General features: G+C 36.0%; 1 protein-coding gene across 1 annotated transcript in view; it reads left to right on the plus strand.

Annotated features, from left to right (window-relative positions):
* SEMA3E (semaphorin 3E) overlaps nt 1–16,493 on the plus strand; it is a 279,257-nt gene extending 262,764 nt beyond the window's left edge. Inside the window, exon 17 of the mRNA XM_027968533.3 lies at nt 12,271–16,493. Within this exon, the coding sequence (XP_027824334.2) occupies nt 12,271–12,723 (453 nt within the window). The 3' untranslated portion in view covers nt 12,724–16,493. The remainder of the gene's footprint in view (nt 1–12,270) is intronic.
* Nucleotides 16,494–23,744: the final 7,251 nt, after the last annotated feature.

Raw genomic sequence — 23,744 nt, forward strand, 5'->3', positions numbered from 1 at the left:
CTTTATATTTAAGGAAACTGAAGCACAGAGAGATTGAGTTACTTGCCTGTGAAATCAGTCTGAATTTGAGCCAGACTTTCTGGTTTCAGCTCTAGGCCCTTAGTTACAGAGCAGTAGGCCCTCCAAGTGCCATAGCCTACCTTGGAGAATGAATGAATGAGAAGCACGTGAACTAAGGCTAGAAGCAAGGGGGACACCCACATGTAAGGAAAAATTAGGAGAAGAAACAATTCTAACAGATGAAGAGTAAAATTGTTGAGAAAAACAAGTAATGATTTTAGTTAACATTCATTTAGTGCTTATGTGCCCTGTTCTATTAAGCGCTTTATGTGTTGTAGTTTATTTAAAACTTAACATTTTTCTGTGGCAGTTAGTGTCATTCTGTGCATTACAGAGATGAGATTAAGTAACTGATGGAAACGACACCGATGGTAAGTACCACTGGAGTGGTATAGCTTTGGAGGTATAGACAGTAGAGTTGGGCATGTGGTGTAATAGGACTCAGAGAAAAGACCTTGGATAAGGATGAAGTGACAAACAGCATCCTTGGAAACATTCAGAACAATAAGCACCCAGGCTCTAGTGAGAATGTTCATTGGAATGGTTAAACCAGGAGCCATCTAGCAACAGGTTAAGTGATGGGGCTAAATGGTTTAAGCATGGGGCTGTGTGGGATTAGAAACAGCTAGTATAGTGTTCTCCACCTAAAGGTTTGGATGAGAAATCCAAGGGATCAGCAATAGGAGATGATAGTTGAGAGAACTTTTGCCTTTTTTGGCTTGGTCATGTTTAGAGGTTGAAGGGAAGTATCCACAGAGAAGAAAATGTATAGCTCAGTGATAAAGCAAGACGAAGAGTATGGGAGAGAGAATATCATTACAAACAAAAGTGACAGGATGGATTCTAAGAAGGAAGTGGAAAAATCCCCACTCTCTGAAATGGGGAGAAAAGAAAATATTTCATATGTGTGGATAATTTCACTCACAAAATCCAAGTTTAGCTGTTCGATAGCCCATCTATAGTTATTTGAATAAGGTACTCATATATATATTTGTGCATATAGTTTTAATTTGGAACATATCTCAAATCTTCCTTATAGGAAGAAGATATAAAGTATGTTTGTGTGATTGCAAAAAAAAAAAAAAAAAAAAGCTGTTAGGAAACACCACTAAATTACCCTGAAATGATACACCCAAGTTTATGAACTCTCAGTTTCTGTAATTCCATGTATTTGTATTTACAAGCTTCCAAAATGATTAAAAAATTTTGATTCTTAGCAACATCCCAAAGGAAATCATCCATACTTGCTAAGGCATGTGGTTGTACAATTGAATTTTTTCACCATGTATTTCTCTTTCTCTAAAATACATGAGCATTATATTTTAAAACTAATAATTGAGGAAAAATTTAAGTATGCATTGATTTTCTTAGATTTAAATATTTATTAGTCCACTGTGTAATTTTCACCTATCATGACAAAGTAAGCCATAGTTTCTTTAAGATATTCAGAAGATTAATATAACTGCTCACATTATTAGGATCCTTATTTTGAATGTTGTAAGTTTGGAATATGTTATTTCCAACCTGAAAATAGAATGGTCTTTTAAACTTTGCCAATGATTTAAAGCAGAAGTTGGCAAAGTACGACCTGGGGGCCAAACATCAGCCTCTTTTATAAATAAAATTTTATTTGAAAACTGCCATGTTGATTTGTTTACCTAGCGTCTATGACTGTTTTCATGCTCTAGCTACAAGGTTGAATACTTATCACAGAAACCACAAGACACATGAACACCACAGTCTTCACTTTATAGAAAATTTGTTGACCTCTGATTAGAGGTCAAAGGAAAATGTATACAAGTAAAGCCTCATTAAGTATCTCTGTATTTTGGACGAAAACATATTTTCATGAAAAACCAAGCCCTCATTTTGTACTGAGCACTATATTTTATTGGAATGAGTTTCAGCAAAGCCAAACAAAATGAATATTTTCTTGGAATATGTTCTTTTGGATTTTATTCTTTACTGACAAAACCAGTGTGCTTCCCAAAGACACTGTAAACAAGATGAAGTTATAGGAAGCAGGTCATAAATCCTCAGTGAGGAAATTTGGAGCAATCCCAAGATATGTAAAATATTCTTCATGTCCATGCCAATGAGGTATAGCACAGGCCAGTAAACTGCTGGTCCATAAGACCGCCATCATAATTTATCCATTGGTGAGCATGGAAGGCTTATTTTCTCCTTAATCCTTTTTGATCTTTCTGTCGGAGTTTCTGTACTTAAGAGAAACCATTTTTGTGCATTTGTGTTTCCTGAAAATAAAATATCAGTTGTATGCACTGTGTAGACTGCCTAAATAATGCTCAAATGTACATGTTTTTAATAGAAAATTCAAGAGAGGATGTAAATTGACATCAAAATTCAAAAACATCAATTTGACTTCACTCTCAATTCTTTTTTTTTTTTTCCTGTGCCAGAAATTGTCATTTTTCAACTTTGGCTTCAGACCACCTACTGAGTAGGATAAATTCCTCAAAGTCATTTTAAATTTTGTTGAGAAATCTGAGGGATGATTAATCTACCAATCAGTAGTTCTTTCCAGGTAACTTAGAATTCATTGCATCTATACTAAATTTATACTGTCTCCATGGAAGCATATTTTTATTGATGAGCCATACCTTATGGAGATAGCTTCTCTTGAGAAAACAAAAGAAAGAAAAATACACAAATTACATCTTTTAAATGTTGCAGTTGCATTATGTCATCAAAACTAGGAGACTTGAAGTAAAATCCTATCTTCATTCGGCTATCTTGTTTGCTGCTGCTGCTAAGTCGCTTCAGTCGTGTCGGACTCTGTGTGACCCCATAGACGGCAGCCCACCAGGCTCCCCCGTCCCTGGGATTCTCCAGGCAAGAACACTGGAGTGGGTTGCTGTTTCCTTCTCCAATCTTGTCTGCTAGATGACTCATTTCCTTGACTTTCACCAGTGCTAGCTAGTCCATGACAGGCATCAGTGACAGCCGTAAGTTTACCTTTTCTGTCTTTATTTACATGTTTTGAAAGCATCAGATTTGTTCCAAGTGAATATTATTTCTTCGTTTTTCTGGTTGTCATAACATTAAAATGCATGAACTCTGCCTCATTTGAAACATCTGTTTAGCAGTTTTTACGTTTATACTTGTCTATTAAAAATGTGTTCATCTTTTATAAACTAACAACTCTTTACAGGTAAATATTCAAAACATGTTTTTTAGCCTTGACAAGCGTGTTTTTATGACATAATATGCCCCATATTTTAGTTCTGGAGTAATGAGCAGTATAGCTTATTAATTTTATTTTTTCCTTTGCAGTGGCAAAGACGCACTTTCTTTTGTATGGTAGGAAAATATAAAGCAACTTTGTGATCTTAAGAATAGATCCAAAATAACTCTCTTCTGTTAATTTTCCGAGATAATGCTAAACATCTTTGAAAATTAAACATATCTTTTAGATCTATGAAATCAGATCCGGATCTCTTTTATCCTACTGAGATCAGTCTGACTCTGGACATCTGATTAAACAAAGTAGCATGACAATGCAGAAAGTAATTTTAATAGTATATTTTAGAGACATTTTTGTCTCTGAATTTATCATACTTTCCTCTTTCCTTTGATCACTAGGAAATTTAGTTTTGAATTAATGCTCCAATTAAAGTAGCTGTTGAGTGCCTTATGCTGTACATTTTTGTGTTCAAATATTATCTTTACTTTCATCCCCTGTCCTCTTATTCCCTTAACCCTGATCATCCTGCTATTCTTATCTATAAAATTTTTCAATAAAATATTACTCTTAAACTGCTGTTTATTTTCAAGCAGTATTTGTAAAAGTGTATGATTACAGTATTCTAGAGCATGAACGGATCTTATAGACAGACCAGGATAATCGTTACAAAAAAACTGGAGTTTTTGTTTGTTTTGGTTCTTGGGTCTTATTTTTTGACTTCAGTTGTATAATTTAGTCATACTTCTTATTTTAGGGCACATTGTCATCATGAGCCCACACAAATCTCCTCTCTTGTTCAACTTTTTCTCCACTTTCATCCTTGCTTCTCCATATGCATCCACTGCAAGGACTAATAGGTCCAATATTGCATTTGTATATTGAACAGGTATATAACATTTTTAGTATACATGAGCTGTGAAAATAAATATATTTTGTTATAGCTCTTATTCTGCTTCTAATTTTTATACTCAGCACTATGTATGGTTTATCACTGTTCTACGTACGTCTCTGTTTCATTGTTTCTGACAACTGCCCATGCCGCAGCCTGCATTCATTGCTCCTAATTGCTGCATTCCCTACAAGTAGACCAAGTGTCATTAGTTCCCAGCACCACATCTTTAATGGTCATCTCTCCAGGTAACTCCTTATAAATCTGAGTGCAAATTTTTAAATTATTATCTGTCAACATCCTACATTTTGGTAACTATTTTCAGCGTGCTTTCCAGAGTTAGCACGCCATCTACACTCTCAAAACAGTTCAGGTGGGTTCCCATTTGCCCATATCCTCACCTATATTTGGTATTTCCTAATTTTTGCCTTTCTCCTGGGTACAGTGTAGTATTTTGTTTAAATTTGCATTTCTAAAATTACTAGTAAGGTTGAACATTGACATTGCATACTTATGAAATACTTGAGTTTCTCTTTTTCTGAATTATGTATTCATAGACTTTTTCCATTCCACTTTTTACTTCCCTTTGTTGACTTTCAAGAGTTCTTTGCATCTTCTGTTTATATTATTTCATTATTGAATATAAATATTCAAGCTTCTTTGATATAGCTGATATCTTGAATACAACATTTTTTCACAGAATGCCGTTCTATTTATAACAACTTTCTTCTCAGCATCTTTTTGTATTAGATGCAAGGTTTTTGCATTTGGGTCTTTAATTAATCTAAAATATAAATACAACTTTATTTGTTCTTTGTACAGAGTAATAGGTTTCTCCAAATGAGTTACTAAGTAATTCACCCTATCTCTATTGGGGAATCATCTTTATAGCAAGTTCACACTGGAAAGTGTTTTTAATAAAAGGAAAATTTTTTGTTTATATTATTGCATATCATATATTTTCTGTAAGTCAAACAAATTTTTTTTTGTATTGAAGGCAGGCCAGATAAACAAATAAATGTATAAACTGTTGGTCTTTATCACTCGACTAAAACTGATATCATTGTTAAATATATTCTGAACTAAGCCATTTCAAGGCCTTTGTCTATCCATTTCCTATAAAAAGTATGGAACCATATGGTTGATACACATGGAAAGCACTGCTTCTTCCTGACCAGCTACCAGATGTGCAGGTTCTTTGTTCAATTACTTCTTTTATTCAACATTATGAAACATATTGAATCAATCTTTATAGCTAACAATATTAAAACCACTTTTAGTAAGAAATGTTGTGTTTTTATAGATTTTCTATAAGAATATTTGATAAAATGATGTATCATGTACCATCTTCTTGACCAAGAAAATCTGGTCTGCAGACAGCACAGCTGAATGAAAACAATTCTGTAATCAAGATATGATTATTGAAGGTACCCATGTTAACAAAAGTGAAAAGATTAAGTCGTGGAAAGACTTCAAATACAAATTTCTAAGACTTTTTTTTTTTAATTTTTAAGTATTTGTAGGCCATGGAAGATATATTTAACTTTCAGAGCAATTTAACCTACATAGTGTACAGTTGTCCAGACTCAAGAGTTCAAACATCTTTTATTCCTGAATTTATGATTCACTTAACCAGGAGTGGAGACCACAATTGTGAGATAGGCACCATCTGTAACATGCAAATAAATGGTGTAGGACTTTCCCATTGTAATTGTTGTGCTTCTGTATTTTTGAGCCAGTCTGGACTTTATGGATACATAATGAACTGTTTCTCAAACTTGGGTTTCTGACTATGAAAGAAACATTTGATTTTTATATCAGAATTGGAAGAAAAAACATGAAAATACTTCTTATTCAGTAATTAAATATTTGTATTTATTTATATTTTTGCTGTTTTGTTTTATTTTAAAACACTTTCATAGACTGCTTGCTATATGCCAGAAACTAAACTAGATGACTTTCATGTTTTCTCACGTATTATTCATTCTCATAAGAAGTGTGTTGGGGAGGGGACAAAGGATCATATTTGTGATAATGTTTATATGCTGATTCTTTTCAGGAAAAAACTGTATCTTGGAACTGTTTTTCCTATTTTATCTGTGGAGCATAGCTTTCTTCATTAGTTGCTAACTGTTCCTGAAATCATGCTTGCTTTCTCTCTATCCAAATCCTTATTGAACTTACCTAAAAAAGTGAATAACTTTTGGATTTATCTTTACTGGTAACCCCTATTGCCTTGTACGTTTGTACACTATGAACTAATTAGTATGTTCTCATTTTTCACATGTTCTGAGCACTCAAAAATGTTTGGAATGATTAAGATATAGGCCTTTGCCCTTTTGAAATTTAAAATATGTTTAAAGAGATAAAAATTGTATGGAAAAATAATTTGAAGAAGAATAAAAATACCAGCTTGTATGCTACAAATGTGAATCTTATTGAGTTACAAAGAGACAGCTCTACATGGGCTGTGAAGAGAATATTCATTTAAGAAGGGAAAACTAAAGTCTAGAGAGAAATTTTTTTAATGGATGAGTGAACAACAGAAAGGAGTTCAACTATTGGAAAGAAAGAAACACTAAGACCAGAATAAGACCTAGGAGTGGGAAGTAAATAGGCAGTACACAGACCAAGAACATCAGGAGTTGTGAGGCATGGAAGATTCGTTTCTAGTATTGTATAGGTTGACCCCCACCACCACCTGCCCTTAACAGTACATTTTCTTGGGCTGCTACCATGACTTATAATGTTTATTAAATATTCACAAGACTGAAATAGGAAATGCATTCTTTAAGCTCATAGCTTTCATTCAAATATAGACTGAAGATAAATTTACAAATGGAATACAAACAAACGTAGGCATCATTTAAATGTTTAGTTGATGTGATGATTTTTTCTTCCACTGAAATAAGGTATCTCCATGAATAGTTTATGGGATACGGGCTACCCATATGTGTGTGTAAAACATCTATCCATAACACCTTGTGCCTTATGATTACTCAGTCCCCCCACACTTTTCTCAAGTGAGTTCAAAATTTTTTATGTGCATTAGTACATGGGGTGTTTCGTTTTCATTTGGCTGGAATGTATCTTTAACATATTAAATCCAGCTTTGTTCTCAGCAGCTGGAAACTGTTCAAGCACTGAAAATGGCTCAGAATCAATGACAAACACAAATATTCACCAGGAGGTTGATCTTCCACATGGTCCCATATAGTTTATTGATTTATATTGATTATCATAAAAATAAATACATTGAGAAATCCTTCTAGAAAATTCACTCATCTCCCGAAATGTACCTCTTCTACCAACGCTAGTGAGAAACATCACATGAAGCTGTTTTCCTATAAAGAATTAGAAAGGTGACATCTAGTTAACTGAGCATTTCTTACCTGCTCAATATGTTTAGCTGCTCAGTCGTTTCCAGCTCTTCATGGCCCCATGGAATATAGTAGCCCACCAGACTTCTCGGTCCATGGAATTCTCCAGGCAAGAATATTGAAGTGGGTTGCCATTCCCTTCTCCAGGGGATCTTCCCGACCCAGGATTGAACCCAGGTCTCCTTCATTGCAGGCAGATTCTTTACCGTATGAGCTGCCAGACACATGATAAAGTCTGAATAAGTTCTAAGTCAGTAATGTTACAAAAGGGAATGGACTTTGAAGAGCTAAATGGTACTCATGGACAGAGGAGCCTGGTGGGCTATAGTCCATGGGGTTTCAAGATTTGGACACAACTTAGTAACTAAACCACTACCCACCCATATGTTCAAATAAAGGGGAAAAATACCAGTCAAAAGAAAACTAATTATGGGACTATTATGTATTTGCAGGTAATGTTGCAGGCTCAGATGTATAAATGGTAATAGGTGAAATGATGATATTAAGGGAGAAAGGATACTTTCACTTTGAGGTATTAAAAAGAGCTCTGAAGAGGTGACATTTAGTTCATTCTTCGGGATGAGAAGGAGCCAGTTGTATGCGAGTCTTTTCAGGACCTGAAACAGAATCAAGTTGGGCATGAAAGTGGAAACAGAAAGAAGGATTTGGCAGGGGGTGACTGCCATGAGATAAGGTCAAAAAAAAAAAAAAAACAGTCATGAAACAGGAGAGTCTAACATGTAGCAAAAATTGTGAAATGGAAGGGATGTTTATGCTGGTCAGCACTGAAGAAATGTTGGTGAGACTTTGATGTATTTGATATACAGATAGAACAATGATAGTGAAATACAAATGATCAGCAGTTGAGGGTAGGTTCAAAAATAATAATGATATGGTCAGCAAGAGAGAATTTAATAAATGGGAGGGAGTGCAGTTTGTGTGGAAAGACACTGAACTATAGTTAGTGAATTGTCATATACTTAGTCCTGGTCAGTCTTTTATAATTAATAAGAAACACAAAATAATGGACTATTTACGTGTAAGATGTACCATCTTAGGGAAGTTGATCAAAATGAGAAAATAGAAGAATTATCAACAGATGCAAATAAAATGTGAGATAAAGGAAGGACAGAGGCTTATGCCTCTGAAAGAAAGAAAAATCAACAGAAAGACCAAGAAGAGAACCAGTATAATGGCATGTACCACACAGGACAAAAGGCATTTAAGGAGTCAAGTCCATCTGTGTCCAAGGAAGCCACTAAGTTAAAAGCAGTGGAGGATGTGTTTCAGAGACAGTTTTTATTGTCAGAGACATGGTGTGGTCATACCTAGGTTCCATAGGTCATGAATTTGTGCAAAAAGATAGTGGTCAAGAAGACTGCCAAGAGGACTGGGGAAGATGAGCAGAGTGGCACAGAGTCCTTTGAGTTATTTTCTGTGGCAGATGAAAAAGATACGTTCTCAAGGAAAACAAAAAGTTTCTATATAGTGAAAATGGTTTGGTTTGAGGGCTCTTCCTGGCTCATCACTGGAGAACTTCCTGAGTTAATGGCTATCATGTTCTGTCCACCACGACATGGTCCTGACATGTCAAGGAAGCCCCTGTGAAGGATTCCAGGAGCCCCTTTTATCACCTGTGTCACTATGAAGCTGCTGAATAATGGACCTTACATGGCTGAAAAGAATAACGGCTGGGAGCCTTGTAATTTATCATTTAATAGCCAATCCTATTTGGCTTGCAGTCTCTTTTGTTGTTGTTTACTTGCCAAGTCATGTGTGATTCTTTGCGACCCCATGAACTGTAGCCCGCCAGGCTCCTCTGTCCATGGGATTCTCCCAGGCAAGAAGATCTCCTTCTCCAGGGGATCTTCCTGACCCAGGGATTGAACCTGTGACTCCTGCATTGGCAGGCAGGTTCTTCACCACTGAGCCACCAGGGAAGCCGTATAGTCTCTTACTATACAACTAACACCATTTGTTACATTATTCACAGATTACATAAATGGCCACACAGGAGTAATCACACATGAGGATTACCACTGCCACTCAGCTGTGCCCGAACTGATTAAGCCTCGAGAGAGCTGAGCCTGGCAGGTCTTGCCCTGATCTAAGAGTGGGACAAAAACTGTGCTTGTGGTAATGGCCTTTCCTGCCAGAGCGGTAGGGGGGCTTTGCATATTTGTCTTGTATTAGCAAAGGTTAATGTGTTTTGTCTGTCTGTTCTCAAAGGGGAAGTCAGCCAGCGTATTGCAAATCACTTTTCTCCCATCATAATAGGATCTTAGGCCATGTGAAACACATACTAGTTTGTTTTCAGCTAAAGGAATGGACAGGCGTCCATTTTACTGGACTTTGGTTTGTTACTATTATGTAGATATTGAGTTGCTTACCGTTTGAAGGTTTGTGGCAGTCCCGTGTGGGGCAAGTCTGTTGGCACCATTTTTCCAACAGCCTTTGCTCACTTTGTGTCACCTTTTGATAATTCTCACCATATTTCCAACTTTTCATTGTTACTGTATTTGTTATTATTGAGGCAGTGTGTGATTTCCTCGATTCCGCCTTGTCACAACAAAAATTTGAAGTGATGGACCAGTGTTAAAGCCCTTGGACAGACCGTGTCACAGCTCTCGGACAGATCAGTGTTACAGCTCTGTGTTACAGCTCGGTTTTATTTAGAAAATAAAGGAAAATACATCCTCAAGGCGTGAGGGCATGCCGACCCAAGAGACGCGGAGAGGAGAGAGAGAGAGAGAGGGAATGAGTGAGAGAGAAAGAGAGCCCCAGCCCTTTGGCTCCTCTTTTTATGTTTTTTCTCCTCCCCCTGGGGCTGCCCTATGTAAACTGGGCTAGCCAGGAGTGCTGTTTGTTTTACCTGATGTCCTCACTCCTGTCTATAGACTTTCCTTTGTTCTGTTTTTGTGGGCTTTTCCCTTCCTTGTCTTTTAGCCACCGCCATTCTGGACTCCTTTTTCCTATTCTAACTAGCTAACATTATGATCTGTGATCGGTGATATTTGATATTGCTATTGCAAAAAGATTAATAGTTCTTTGAAGACTCAGATGACAGTTGACTTTTTTAACAGTGCTTTTAATTATGGTATATCCATTATTTTTTAGACATAACACTATTGCACACTTAATAGACAATAGTATAGTAGAAACATAAATTGTATATGCATTGGGAAACCAAAAATTTGTGTGACTCATTCATTGCGATATGCTCTTTAATTGCGGTCATCTGGAGTGAAACCCACAATAAAGTATGTCTGTATATAGGAAAGGTAAAGGTAAGTATTCATAGCTCTGTACACAGTATTCTCACCTGTGTTATTTAAACTTCACAGCAATCCTTCAAGTTCATTAGAATTATTACTTCCTTTACAGAGAAAATGAACACAGAAAATACACATCAGTGCCCCTAGACCACACAGTTAGTAGACAGTGGTGCCAGTGTTTGAATCTAGCTTTGTCTAAAGTCAAATCATTCACTCACTAGTATGGCTATTAGTGGTAAAACATTAGCTATTTACTGAAAGCCATACTGTGCTCTTCTTACCCTGAATTACAATTATTTACCAATAGAAATAATGTCTATATTTTTTTACCACTAAATAATGTAATTTATTATGTCACAAACATGAAAAGAAAATAGTTGAGTGCTGAAGGTATATGCAGACTTAATATTTACTAGACCTGTGAGGTTTTTCAGAGCAGAATCTGGACTTTTGTTGTTTATTTTTTAGTCTGTTAAATGGACAGCCTGGTAGAATTGTAGGAAGTGCTCACTGAATTAATGAATGGATGGATTCTTTTTGATAGGGAGAGAGAGTGTGGATATCACAGCTCTCCCAACACAGGGCCTCATAGATTGATCATTGTGATCTGGGAAACATAAGAACCTCTGAGCTAATAATGTGAGAAACTGCATTTATTTTGCCATTGAAAAATTATATTTGACAGGTCTTCGTTACACTCAAAGCTTGACTGCTATACTGAACTGGATGTTTTTTCTAATGGGTAATGGAAATCATTGGGTAAAAAGCCCTCTCTGTTTGCTCTTAACAATATTGACGTAAAATTACCTCTAAGTCTTTGACATGAAGTGATCTCAATATAAATAAGTTTAGGACAAACACATGTGTGCACAGAACACATGTTCACACATGCACACACGCCTAATGTAATTATTTAGCCTCTTTCTCCTGTATATTTATATTATATATAGCATAACAATATAAATATAAAATAAATATGTATGTATTAAAATGTGAATATGTAAATACAATATTAACATAAGTTATATACATTTATATAGTATATTATGGGCTTCCCAGATGGTGCTAGTGGTAGAGAACCCACCTGCCAATGCAAGAGACAAAGGAGAGGCAGATTTGATCCCTGGGTTGGGAAGATCCCCTGGAGGAGTATGGCAACCCACTCCAGTATTCTTGCCTGGGGAATCCCATTGACAGAGGAGTCTGGTGAGCAACATTCCATAGGGTCTCAAAGAAGTCAGACATGATTGAAGTGACCCAACGTGCATATAATATATTATATGGTTAATATATTCATTATATAATATATGTATAATATATAATTGTGTACCTATGACAGAGAATTTCATCATATGATTGCAAAAATGAAAAAAAAAATTTCTAGATAGTGGAAAGGTGTAAGCTGGCATTCTATTTCCTGGATAATACTTCAGTGCCTTTGATTTTCTTGTTCTTGTACAGGTGAAGACAGATGATAGAGTGGTTAAGATGGACCTCGGTTTACTCTTCCTAAGAGTACGCAGAATGGATGCTGGGACCTATTTTTGCCAGACCGTAGAGCATAGTTTTGTTCACACCATCCGTAAAATCACCCTGGAGGTAGTGGAAGAGGAGAGAGTGGAGGAGATGTTTAACAAAGACTTTGAAGACGATAGACTTCATAAGATGCCTTGTCCTGCCCAGAGCATCATCCCACGTGGGACAAAACCATGGTACAAGGAATTCTTGCAGCTGATTGGTTATAGCAACTTCCAGAGAGTGGAAGAATACTGTGAGAAGGTATGGTGCACAGATAAGAAGAGAAAAAAGCTTAAAATGTCCCCGTCCAAGTGGAAGTATGCCAACCCACAGGAAAAGAAGCTCCGTCCCAAAACTGAGCACTATCGCCTGCCGAGGCATGCGCTGGACTCCTGATGGGGTGAAACCTTCTACTGGCTTCTGAAAAATTTATATTTAGAAACTAAAAAAAAAAAAAAAAGAGAGAGAGAAACCATATACTTTCTTTGCATTGCTTAAAAAGAGTTTTCTGTAATATAGAAAGGACTATAGAGGTGATATAAATTGTTCTATATACTCATTTGACTGGTTAACTCACATAAAATTAACTAATTTTTTTTGAAAACCATGGATTGCTCAATGATTTCACATTCTGTTTATCAAAAGATGACCATAATTGTAGCTTTGAGTGGCTGGCTGCTCTTCCATGGCAGTTATTATTTTACTCTTAAAATTAATGCAATATTGCTGAAAAATTAGATATTTTCATAATCATGGCAAAAATAAATGTTTTAATCTTTATGAATTTTGCCTTTCCGCCACAATGTAAAATATATAGATTATCACATACTTTAACATTCTCATGTGAACAACCTGTACTCTTTTAAGAGTTAATGTAGTAGTGTTGTCTAAGCCGTGAGTTTTATGAAGCAGGTCTGTTGTAATTACTGTAAACTATGAAAGAAAAAGTGTGGTCACTTTGAGGCTGTGTCCTTCCTAAAACATTCAATAATAAACCACATTCACAATAGTTCTGTTTCAGAATGAAAACACGTTCTTTGAATTTCACTTCAGGGTAGAAAGAAGAAAGTTAACGTAACAACATCTCAAAGACAGCAAAGAATGCCGGCAGATGGTGACAGAAAACATTTTTGCTGCCCTCTTGTGGTAGAAAAGGTATATTCTCACATCTTTTTTTAATTCTATGGATGGTCCAGTAAAGATTTAGAACGAGTTTTTCAATAAACACATTTAGGTCATTTTCAAAAAAAAAAAAAAAACTAATTTAAGTAAAAATGTGATTCTTATAAGATAATGTTTATGAATAATTCATTACCTCACAAACCAAAAATGAAGGTACTAAAGCACTGAAGCCCTATGAAAACTTAAATTGTAAAGATTATTTAAAAAAATGATCTTCCCAGAAATCTAAAAGCTATTCCAGAAACATGTTTTATTTTTAAAAAGTAAAATATTCTGCACTCAGATATCAATATTTCCTTTTAATTTTATATTAAATAGGAAAGTTGTTTCATGAGGTTCAATTAACTACCAAGATATTTAGAGCATGTTTACTTGTTTCTTATATTATCAGAGGTTTTTATATTTGAAAATGATTATTTCCTAGTTTTTTATCTTATTTTATTTAGCTGTTAATTTTCTAAAGTATGAAATTCTGAGAGTTTTCATTTAACTAAAACTAAATGCAAGTGAATTACACATAAATAATTAGGAATGTTTATTTAAATTTAAGTTTGAATGACATTATTGTCAGTTTTGAAAATTAGCTTATAGGCTATAGTTGATAATGTGAAGGTTTGCAATTTCATTCAAGAATTAATAAATTTAAGAAAGTTTGGAAAGTTCATTAAATAAGTTGCCAAGCTCCAAAAGTCCTAAAGGAAACAAATATATTAGAAATTAACATTCTCTGAAATGCACAATTGTTATTTACCTAAAAATCCACTGGAGGTCATTACTGTCCATTTCTGTGTTAACAGTAAGCTGTATGTGTTTCAATGAAGGCTTACCCAGTGTGGAGAAAGAGAACCATAACCCCAGATCAGAGGGTCCTTAGCAAATTTTGTGTCTGCAGTACTCAAAGTGAACAGATAAGGCAAAGCACCATTGAAAATATTGTTCTATTAACACAAGAGAAGGAAAAGTAGGATTTTCTCCTGTATTCACATTTTTTTTTTTAATTAAGGCAGCTAGAGTATAAGTGGCTATCAGTTTTATCTCAATAACACACCCAAAAGCAGTTAATGAGAGCAATGATGTTAATTGTAAACTAAAATATTTTGTAGCTGAAGAAATAAAACTGAGGAAAATAAATTTTATGTTATGTAAATCTTAAAAATTAAATGATTCTACAAGCTGTTTCAACTAAAATGAGATGATTATTTTAATAAGACACACACAAAAAAAACCTTTTTAAAAATGCTAACTCATAGAAGCCTGATAAGAAAATTTTGAGGACCCAAGTTCACAATTTAGGGAGAGGACTGAATTTCATATATACTTATTTTTCCATCTTCTTACTTTCTCTCTCTCTGCCACCCTTTTTTCCCTCCTGTGTTCTCCCCCATACATGAGTGTAGGTATACTGTCTCACACACACACACACACACACACACACACACACACACACTTTTAAGATACTGCCTTTTCAAAAGACAAACGAACAAGCTATGCTGTCCTGTCCTTCTTGAGAATCTGAAACATACCACAAACATATTCAGCCCTTTGTTCTGTTTGCCAGTAGAAATCAAATGTAGAATCTCCTTTGAGAAACGTGCAAACTTGGAAAATCACAAGTGAATTGGTTCTCTTTATGCCCCTTTTCTTGAACTCAGGAAGGACACATACTTAGTCACCCACCTTGGCCCCAGCACATTTTCCCCAGACATCATGCCCCCCAGGAACACCCAGGTGAGAATCCTAAGGGCCATCTCCACGCAGGTCAGTCTCCCGCTTCTCCAGATGTCCTCCGCGATTCTCTGGGAAGGGAGAAGACCTGCGAATAGAACGGGCTTTGGCATAAGATCATGTGCACCTCAGTTTTCAGTCCTGTGTCACCTGTTAAGCTGAAGATGGAGATTTGTTAGCTAGAAGGACTATAACTTGAATGGAATTTACTTTATGATTTGTGAGGTCTCTTACATATCTAGCCTTTTATATTGTTAATATTTTCTTTTGTGTTTATTACTGAATACTTCAGTGCAAATTTATCACCTTGGAGAAACAGAGATTAAAAATAGAAGCAAACACTAATACGAGCTCTAAAAAAAAGGGAACAGAAAGTCTTTGCCTGCTAAGTAAGTGGCAATTCTATATACATATATATGTGTATATATATATATGAGTCTTTTTTCCTTCCTAAAGTTAGTTAAATACTTAGGAGATTTTTATCGAGTGTTTAATATTTACTATAGGGTATAGGGTTTTGTAAATCCTCATAGTGATTATGAACATTTGTAAAATTTGTAAAATACAGTAAATCATTTTGAGTGCTTGTGTTAAGCTTGAATCAAACACAGCAGCTGTTGTCCTTAAAATGCATTGTCTTCAGCTTGACAGATACATTAAAATATTAAAAATATTACCTAGCCTTGAATAGGTATTTGAGATCCCAGGAAAAAGTGCCACAGTCATAATGACAGTAAGGAGTTGATGTTCTTTTTCTTACCACAGAGAATCACGTTAAATTACTTCTTCATAAACAGTGCTCATTTTTCAGGCCAACAACTGTTGCATTTGAATCAGATATAAATAACTGATTTCCAATGAACACTTTTGATTGTAGTATGTTATTTAAGCTGGTACGTTTATTCTTCTTGGGAAGATAGCGTTATCTTTTGGCTTTCATTATAAACTGAGTGTGTTCTGTTTGTGTTTAAATGGCTTAGTTATAAGCTGGAGGACTGTACTGGGGTATTTTTGTCTACATGACTTCCTTTCATTTGCTTGCCTGCATCCATAACGGCATGTGCCATATTGTTTCTTTTCACTGATGATAAGCTATGAGACTTAGTACCACATGGTGGCAAGCTGCAAAGACCATTGACAACGGGTTTCTTTGACTGTCACGTGGATCTGCCAATGTCCACTGCATAATTTGTACTATTATGTATAATTTCTATTTAGTTCAACTTAGAGGATAAAGAAATAAATATTTGTGAAACCCCTGCGTGTTGTCTGAGGAGTGTTTTCTAAGTTTTTTTCTGTTGAACCCAAGTTTCATAATAATGTCAAGCCTGAATGTAAACATACAATACTGGACCAGCATTCATTTTTAAGAATTTAGACTAGAATTTAGTTCACTTTCATTTCAAATGTATAAGTCAACTTTCTAAGAAGGAGAGTGCTCATCTCATTGCCTTGCAGCAGTTGGATCTGTGCATTTCACACCTTGTGTCTAGGACCAGTAGCCAGAAATTCCTTTCAAAGCTGCATCATCCAGGTAAGAGATTTGGAAAATGAATGCTTTTAAGATGATAACTGGTCGGATGTTTATGGTTTTTGCAAGCCTCAACTTGTATCTAAATTGCTGTCTTCCCTAGCTCTGGGAGTTGGTGATGGACAGGGAAGCCTGGCATGCTGCAGTCCATGGAGTCACAAAGAATTGTACGTGACTGAGTGACTGAACTGAACTGCTAATTTTCATAAGAACTTGGGCTTCCCTTGTAGCTCAGTCAGTAAAGAATCTGCCTGCAGTACAGGAGACCCGGGTTCGAGCCCTGGGTTGGGAAGATCCCCTGGAGAAGGAAATGGCAACCCATTCCAGTATCCTTGCCTGGAAAATCTCATGGACACAGGAGCCTGGTGGGCTTCAGTCCATGCGGTTGCAAAGAGTCGGGCACGACTAAACGACTAACACTTACTTACTTACTTACTTACTTGGGGAGGTCATTTAATGAGATTTAATGTTAAATGACTCCTCCTTTTGGGACTTTTGTTCTCAAGGCCAAATTTATTGTATCAGTAAGTAGTTATTTCCACTGTATTAGAGGAAGAATTTGGCACCAATCTAGAACACTGTTTCTGGCAGCTTTGTGGTAAGAGCACTCTCTTACCATTAATGGTAACTGTTTATACATGTTTCACACTTGCATGTATATATAATACAGGACCTACTTTTAATGAAGTATTTGATGAACCCATTGAAAAGGATTTTTAGATACATATTCAGTCGTTAGTTGAGGGAAAGCAGGGAAACAATTGTGAGGATTAGAAATCTCCCACTTGTTATTCAAAGGAAACAAAAGTATGCACCCATCTTTTTATTCAAAAAATGTCTGCCAGGCAGTGGATAGTTGCTTAAGAATGCCATTAAGTTATGTAAATGAATAAAATTGAACTGCATTTGTTCTGAGAGTATGTTCTGAGACTATTTCATGGGAAATAGCCTAAATCTTCATTGTACTCTGTGTACTAAGACCCTCAACAAGAGTGCAGCTTTAACATTTTTTTTTTCGAGCGTTTGGAATGTTGTGAAAAGTACTTCTAAATATGAATCTTGGGACTGCTGGTCAGGATGACATTAAAAAGGCCACACTTTGATTCAGAGGAGCTACAATGATGTAGCAATGATAGCTGGTACATAAAAAGAAAGAAAATAGTAATTTAACAAAAAAAAAAGAAAGAAATAGAAACATGCAAAAGGAGCCTGTGAACCAATATTCCAAGACATTTCAAAATATCTGAAGCTAAGTGAAAAGCAACTGGAACTGTTGGCTTATAGCAATCTGGTTAGGGCATTCTTTGTGCCATAAAATAGGTTTTGGGGAAAGGAGAAGACAAAATTATAAGTTCAATGTTCAAGTAAAAAAGCAAAGAGCTAGTGACAAACAAGATGATCCCTTAGAGAGTGTTTGATAAATTTAACCTATTTTGAAAGAATGGTTAAAGAGTTTCTTAATTTTACATGTTTTTTTTTAAAGCAGCTTAAAATAATTCAAATTTATCATGTGATTTCCATAAATCAGAAGTCCAGGCACAAAGTATTTCAGCTGGATTCTCTGCTTAGGATCTAAAAAGTTCAAAACCAGTGTATCAGCTGCCTGGGCTCTGGGGAAGAATCTACTTTCAAGTTCATTCAGGCAAATAGGAGAATTCTGTTCCTTGTGGTTCCAGGACTGCCCTGCCCTGCCCCATGTTAACAGCAGTGGGCTACTGAGTCCTTGTCAGAATCAGACCCTCTCTGTCTTTCTCTTATGCTGCATTTTTCTGCCTCCAGTTAGAGGAATATCTGTTTTAAGGGTTTGCGTGATTAGATTGGGCCCATCCAGCTAAAGTTTGTAATTTTAGTTACATTGCTAATGTTCTTTTTGCCATGTAACAACATATTTTCAGATTCTGAGGATTAGGGTGTGGGTTTATTTCAAGGACCATGTAAGCCCTCTTGCTTCCAAAGATTCATATTCTTCTCAAATGCAATATACATTTACCCCATCTCAAGGTCTTCTAATGCCTTATCCTGTTATAGCTTCAGCTCAGAAGTCCTCAGTCTTCTCAACTGCTTCTAAATCAGGTATTAGTAAGGCTCTTAGTGTATCATCATTTACCCTTTGGGGGGCAATTCCTATCCATCTGTGGTCCTGTGAAACTAAAGGAACAAATCTTATGCTTCCAGCATATAATGATGGGTCAGGCATAGGGTAATATTCTACAGATATTCTGGATTAAACAAGGAGAAAATGGCAGACAAAAATGGAGTCACCAGTCCAGAGCAGTTTGTATGTTCAGCTGGGAAACCTCTATTAGGTTTCAAGGCCTGGGAATATTCTTCTGTGGCTCTTGGCTTTGCCCTCTGAATCTCCATCTTACCATGTATGTGCTCTATCCCATTCTCTGGACTCTTTTTTTTTTTTTTTAATACCAAAATCAAAGACATAGCTTTTCCTAGAAGACACTAATGTGAAGTACACAGATAATAACCTCAACCTTGAATTTTAGAAAAAATTGTTTTTTTTTTATTAGTACCAAGATGATGTATAATTGATAGATGACACTGAATGAGTTCAGTTCAGTCGCTCAGTCGTGTCCGACTCTTTGTGACCCCATGAATCGCAGCACGCCAGGCCTCCCTGTCCATCACCATCTTCCGGAGTTCACTCAGACTCACGTCCATCAAGTCAGTGATGCCATCCAGCCATCTCATCCTCTGTCGTCCCCTTCTCCTGGCTGTATATAATATTCTACCAGTGTAGTGAGAATGATAAACTGACAATTATATTTCCCAAAAGGCTTATGGAAAAGTCAAGTGAAGGTAGAATTTTAGGGAAAATAATAATAACAAATATTTTATATTCATAAATTGTTATGTTAAGTGATAAATATTTTCCAAGCATAATCTCATTTAACAGTGAAAAATAAAACCTCTTTGAACCAGGTGTCTTTAATGACAGATGAGGAAGCAGAAGTCATCTATAGATCTTACAAATAAGAAAATAAATTAAACAATATCCACATGAAAGCCAAAGAAGTGGATCTCTGCGGCCCCCTGATGATGTGTGAGGGCTTCTTTCTATAGTGATTATATAAATAACTCTTCCTCTGTTTATTACCTTTTAGTTCAAGCCTCCATTTCTTTTTCTCCTGAATTTTTATCATCATCCTACCTCTGGTCTCCCTGCTTGCTGCCACCTTCTCGTGCATTCTTTACCCAGCAGCCAAAGTCATCTTTCTAAAGCACGAATTGGATCCTGTCCCACTTCTACTTCACTGACTTCTGCGTTGCTGAAATTCTATATAAGGTAGTTGGTATATGTTTAACTTTTAAGGAAACCACCAAATTACTTTCCAAAATAATTTTACAATTTTATATTCAGAATATAAGAAGTATCTGAGAGTTACAATTACTTTGGAAAGCAACACTTGAAATTATCAGTCTTCTGAATTGTAGTTACTCTAACAGGTATGCAATCGTATCTCACTGTGGTTTTTATTGTGTTTCCTCAGTGACTAATGATGTTGAAGCACCTTTTAATGTCCTTATATTTTATTTCTATATCTTCTTTGAGGACATGACTATTCAAATAATTTGCCCATTTTTATTGAGTTATTTGACTTCTCATTTTTAAGTTGTAAGTTCTTTATGTTTTTTAGATATAAGATCTTTGTCAGGTATAAATTTTGTACATATTTCTCTCAGTTTGGGGGCATTTTCATTCACTGTCTTCTGAGCAGCAGATGGTTTTTATTAAGTTCAGTTTATTGACATTCCAAGTTTTTTGCATTAAACTTAGGAAATTTTTGCCAAGCACAAGATCGCTAAGATTTTTTGCAACTATCTTCATTCAGAAATTTTATAGCTTTAGCAATGTAGTTGATTTACACTATTGCGTTAGCTTCAGGTGTACAGAGTAGTAATTAAATATTTTTGCAAATTATATTCTATTATAGGTTGCTACAAGATAGTGGGCATAATTCCCTGTGGTTTACAGTAAAACTTTATTGCATTTGTATTTTGTTTGGGGGGATTTTTTAAAAAGTATTTATTTATTTGGCCATGTTAGGTCTCAGCTGCAGCTCGTGGGGTCTTCCTTACAGCACAGAGGCTCTTCGTTGCCACACACGAGATCTTCCCTGCATCACAGATCTTCTTTGCATCATGCGAAGTATTCCTTGCATCACACGGGGTCTTCCTTGTGTCACACGGGATCTTCCTCACATCAAGCGGGATCTCACTTGCATTATGCAAGATCTTCATTGTGTCTTGCTGACTCTTTCCTTGCGGTGCATGTGGGCTTAGTAGTTGTGTCAATTGGGCTTAGTTGCCCCCACTTCATGTAGGATCTTAGCTCCCTGACTAGGGATGAAACACACATCCCATGCACTGGAAAGCAAATTCTTAACCACTAGACCACCAGGGAAGTCCCTCTATTTTGTATACAGTAGTCTGTACCTGTTAAACACATACCTCTAATTTGTTCCTCCCCCCTCGTCCCCTCCCTTTGGTGACTGCAAGATTGTTTTCCATGTCTGTGGGACGGTTTCTGCTTTGCGTATACATTTATTTAGAATCCACATATGTGATATCACCGTATTGTCGTTCTCTGTCTGACTTATTTCACTAAGCATAATGTTCTGTAGGCCTAACCACATTGCTGCAAATAGCAGTATTTCGTTTATTTATGACTGAGTAACATTCTGTTGTAAAAGTGCCAAATCTTAATCCAGTCGTCTGTTGATGGGTCCTTGGGTTGCTTACATGTCTTGGCTATTATAAATAGTACTGCTATGAACATTGGGGTGCATGTATCTTTTCAAATTAGTGTTTTCATTTTTTCCATATACATGCCCAGGAGTGGAATTGCTGGATAATATGGTAGCTCTATTTCTAGTTTTTAAAGGTACCTCCATACTGTTTTCCATAGTGACCGCACCAGTTCACATTCCCAACAGCATATGCAGTATCCCTTTTCTCCACAACTTCTCTGACATTTGTTATTTGCAGGCTTTTTGTTGATAAACCATTCTGACTTGTGTGAGGTGGTGCTTCACTGTGGTTTTGATTTGCATTTCTCTAATAAATTAGTGATGTTGAGCACCTTTTCATGGTCTTTGCACCTTTTGATAAAGTCAGTCAGCTATAAAATCTTTAGTTTGACTGAATCAGGTTAACCTACCAGACTTAATGGTATATTCCTGTCCCCAAATGTATAACATTCCATATATACGAAAGTCCTTTAAGTCTTAAAAACGCTGTCAAATAAAGAATGATTCATCAAGCCACCTTCATTACAAATGCCAGTAACTCTTGTAGAACTGAGTAGACCAAGTAGAATTAACATCAGCGATATCAGGTAGGTCAGTCAGCCATCTAGAGTCATCCGAAATATTAAAATGACATTTTTGATGGAGTGGGGGTGGTAGCAGGAAGTGAAGGGAGAAAAGGAACAAGCTATTTGGCTTTTTAGAATGGAACGCTCTAAGGAAAAGTTCAGGCCTTGATTGAAAAATTAGAGTAACAAAGGAGAAATGTGCACCCTAAGGAGTGAGAAAGATGAAAATAGGACATAAGATGACTTTCTATACAATTCTCCCTATATTTGTTTGGTTCCTTATCCAGGAAAAGGTATAAACATTAACGCTTTCTACAGTCCCCTTCAAGCTGATTGTCCACGGTTGTGCACAGTCCCTGAGCTTTCAAAAACCAGTGGTTCTTCCTCCTCTTTTCTGCTTTATGTGCCCTTAAATCTCAGAAAGCAGAGTTCAGGCTAGTTAGCAACTCAAGTGAAGTCTTTCAGGGACATATTGATTTAAAAGATTCTTGTGACTTTCAAAATAATTCAACAATTGTTTTCAACAGTATTTCCTTAGCAATGGTACATTTTTTGAGTAACCAAACTAGTATGCCAAAAAATGCAACTTATACCTTTGGGCAGAGCTGTCTATGTTACATCATCATAAAAAGTCATTCAATTCTTCAAAGATGTAATTGTATGCAAAATAATCTTAATACTAGCATATGCTATTGAAAAATCACCTGCTAAAATTTTCAATGTATATTCGGTTGTCATGTTTGTTATTAATCAGATCATTATAATATATAGAATAATATGTCGAATATAAACTAGTTCCTAAAATTTGTCCATAAATGAGCATTTATTGTAACATTTTTACTCTATCAGGAGTGATATTGCAGATATATTCTTGGTAACAAACTGAAAATTAGCTTGGAATTTATTTTTAAATGTGAGAATGTCTCATTTCTGCAACTAATTAATTCTGGTTAGTGAGTACACACATTAAAACACTGTGAATTTATTTATTCCGGTTTGTCACATCTATATGTAGACTAGCAGTCAGAGCATTTCTATATAGGAGATCTTAAAACTGTATTGATTTTATGATACAGAAAAAAAAAAAAACCACTACAGGATGTTTTCAGAGGATTCGTAAATGAAAGACTGAGGCACTTTCCTGAGGAGATCACTATTTTATGTGCTACGTTGATCTGTCCATCATCCACTTTGTTTGAGGCATGTGGTTGATATTGTATTTGGTACAGTGCAAAGCTGACTCTGCATATGTTAAAAATTATCTTTGCACCAAGGGACTGCCCCCAATTCAGATGTTATTATCAATCTCCTTCCCTTGTCATTCTCTTTTCAGTCCTATATAGATAGGTTTATTGATACATTTTCTACTTGAAGGAACATTTCCAAACAGCCTCACTAAATCTTTTACTGAAGTGAAGTGAATAAAGTGAAAGTCACTCAGTCATGTCCAACTCTTTGCTACCCCATGGACTGTAGCCTGCCAGGCTCCTCAGCCCATGACATTCTCCAGGCCAGAATACTCGAATAGGTAGCCATTCATTCCCTTCTCCTGGGGATCTTCCCAACCCAGGGATCAAACCGAGGTCTCCTGCATTGCAGGCTGATTCTTTACCAGGGGTTCTGAGCCACCAGGGAAGCCTAAGAATACTG

This window comes from Ovis aries, chromosome 4, assembly GCF_016772045.2.
Source record: "Ovis aries strain OAR_USU_Benz2616 breed Rambouillet chromosome 4, ARS-UI_Ramb_v3.0, whole genome shotgun sequence".
Classification (NCBI taxonomy): Eukaryota; Metazoa; Chordata; class Mammalia; order Artiodactyla; family Bovidae; genus Ovis; species Ovis aries.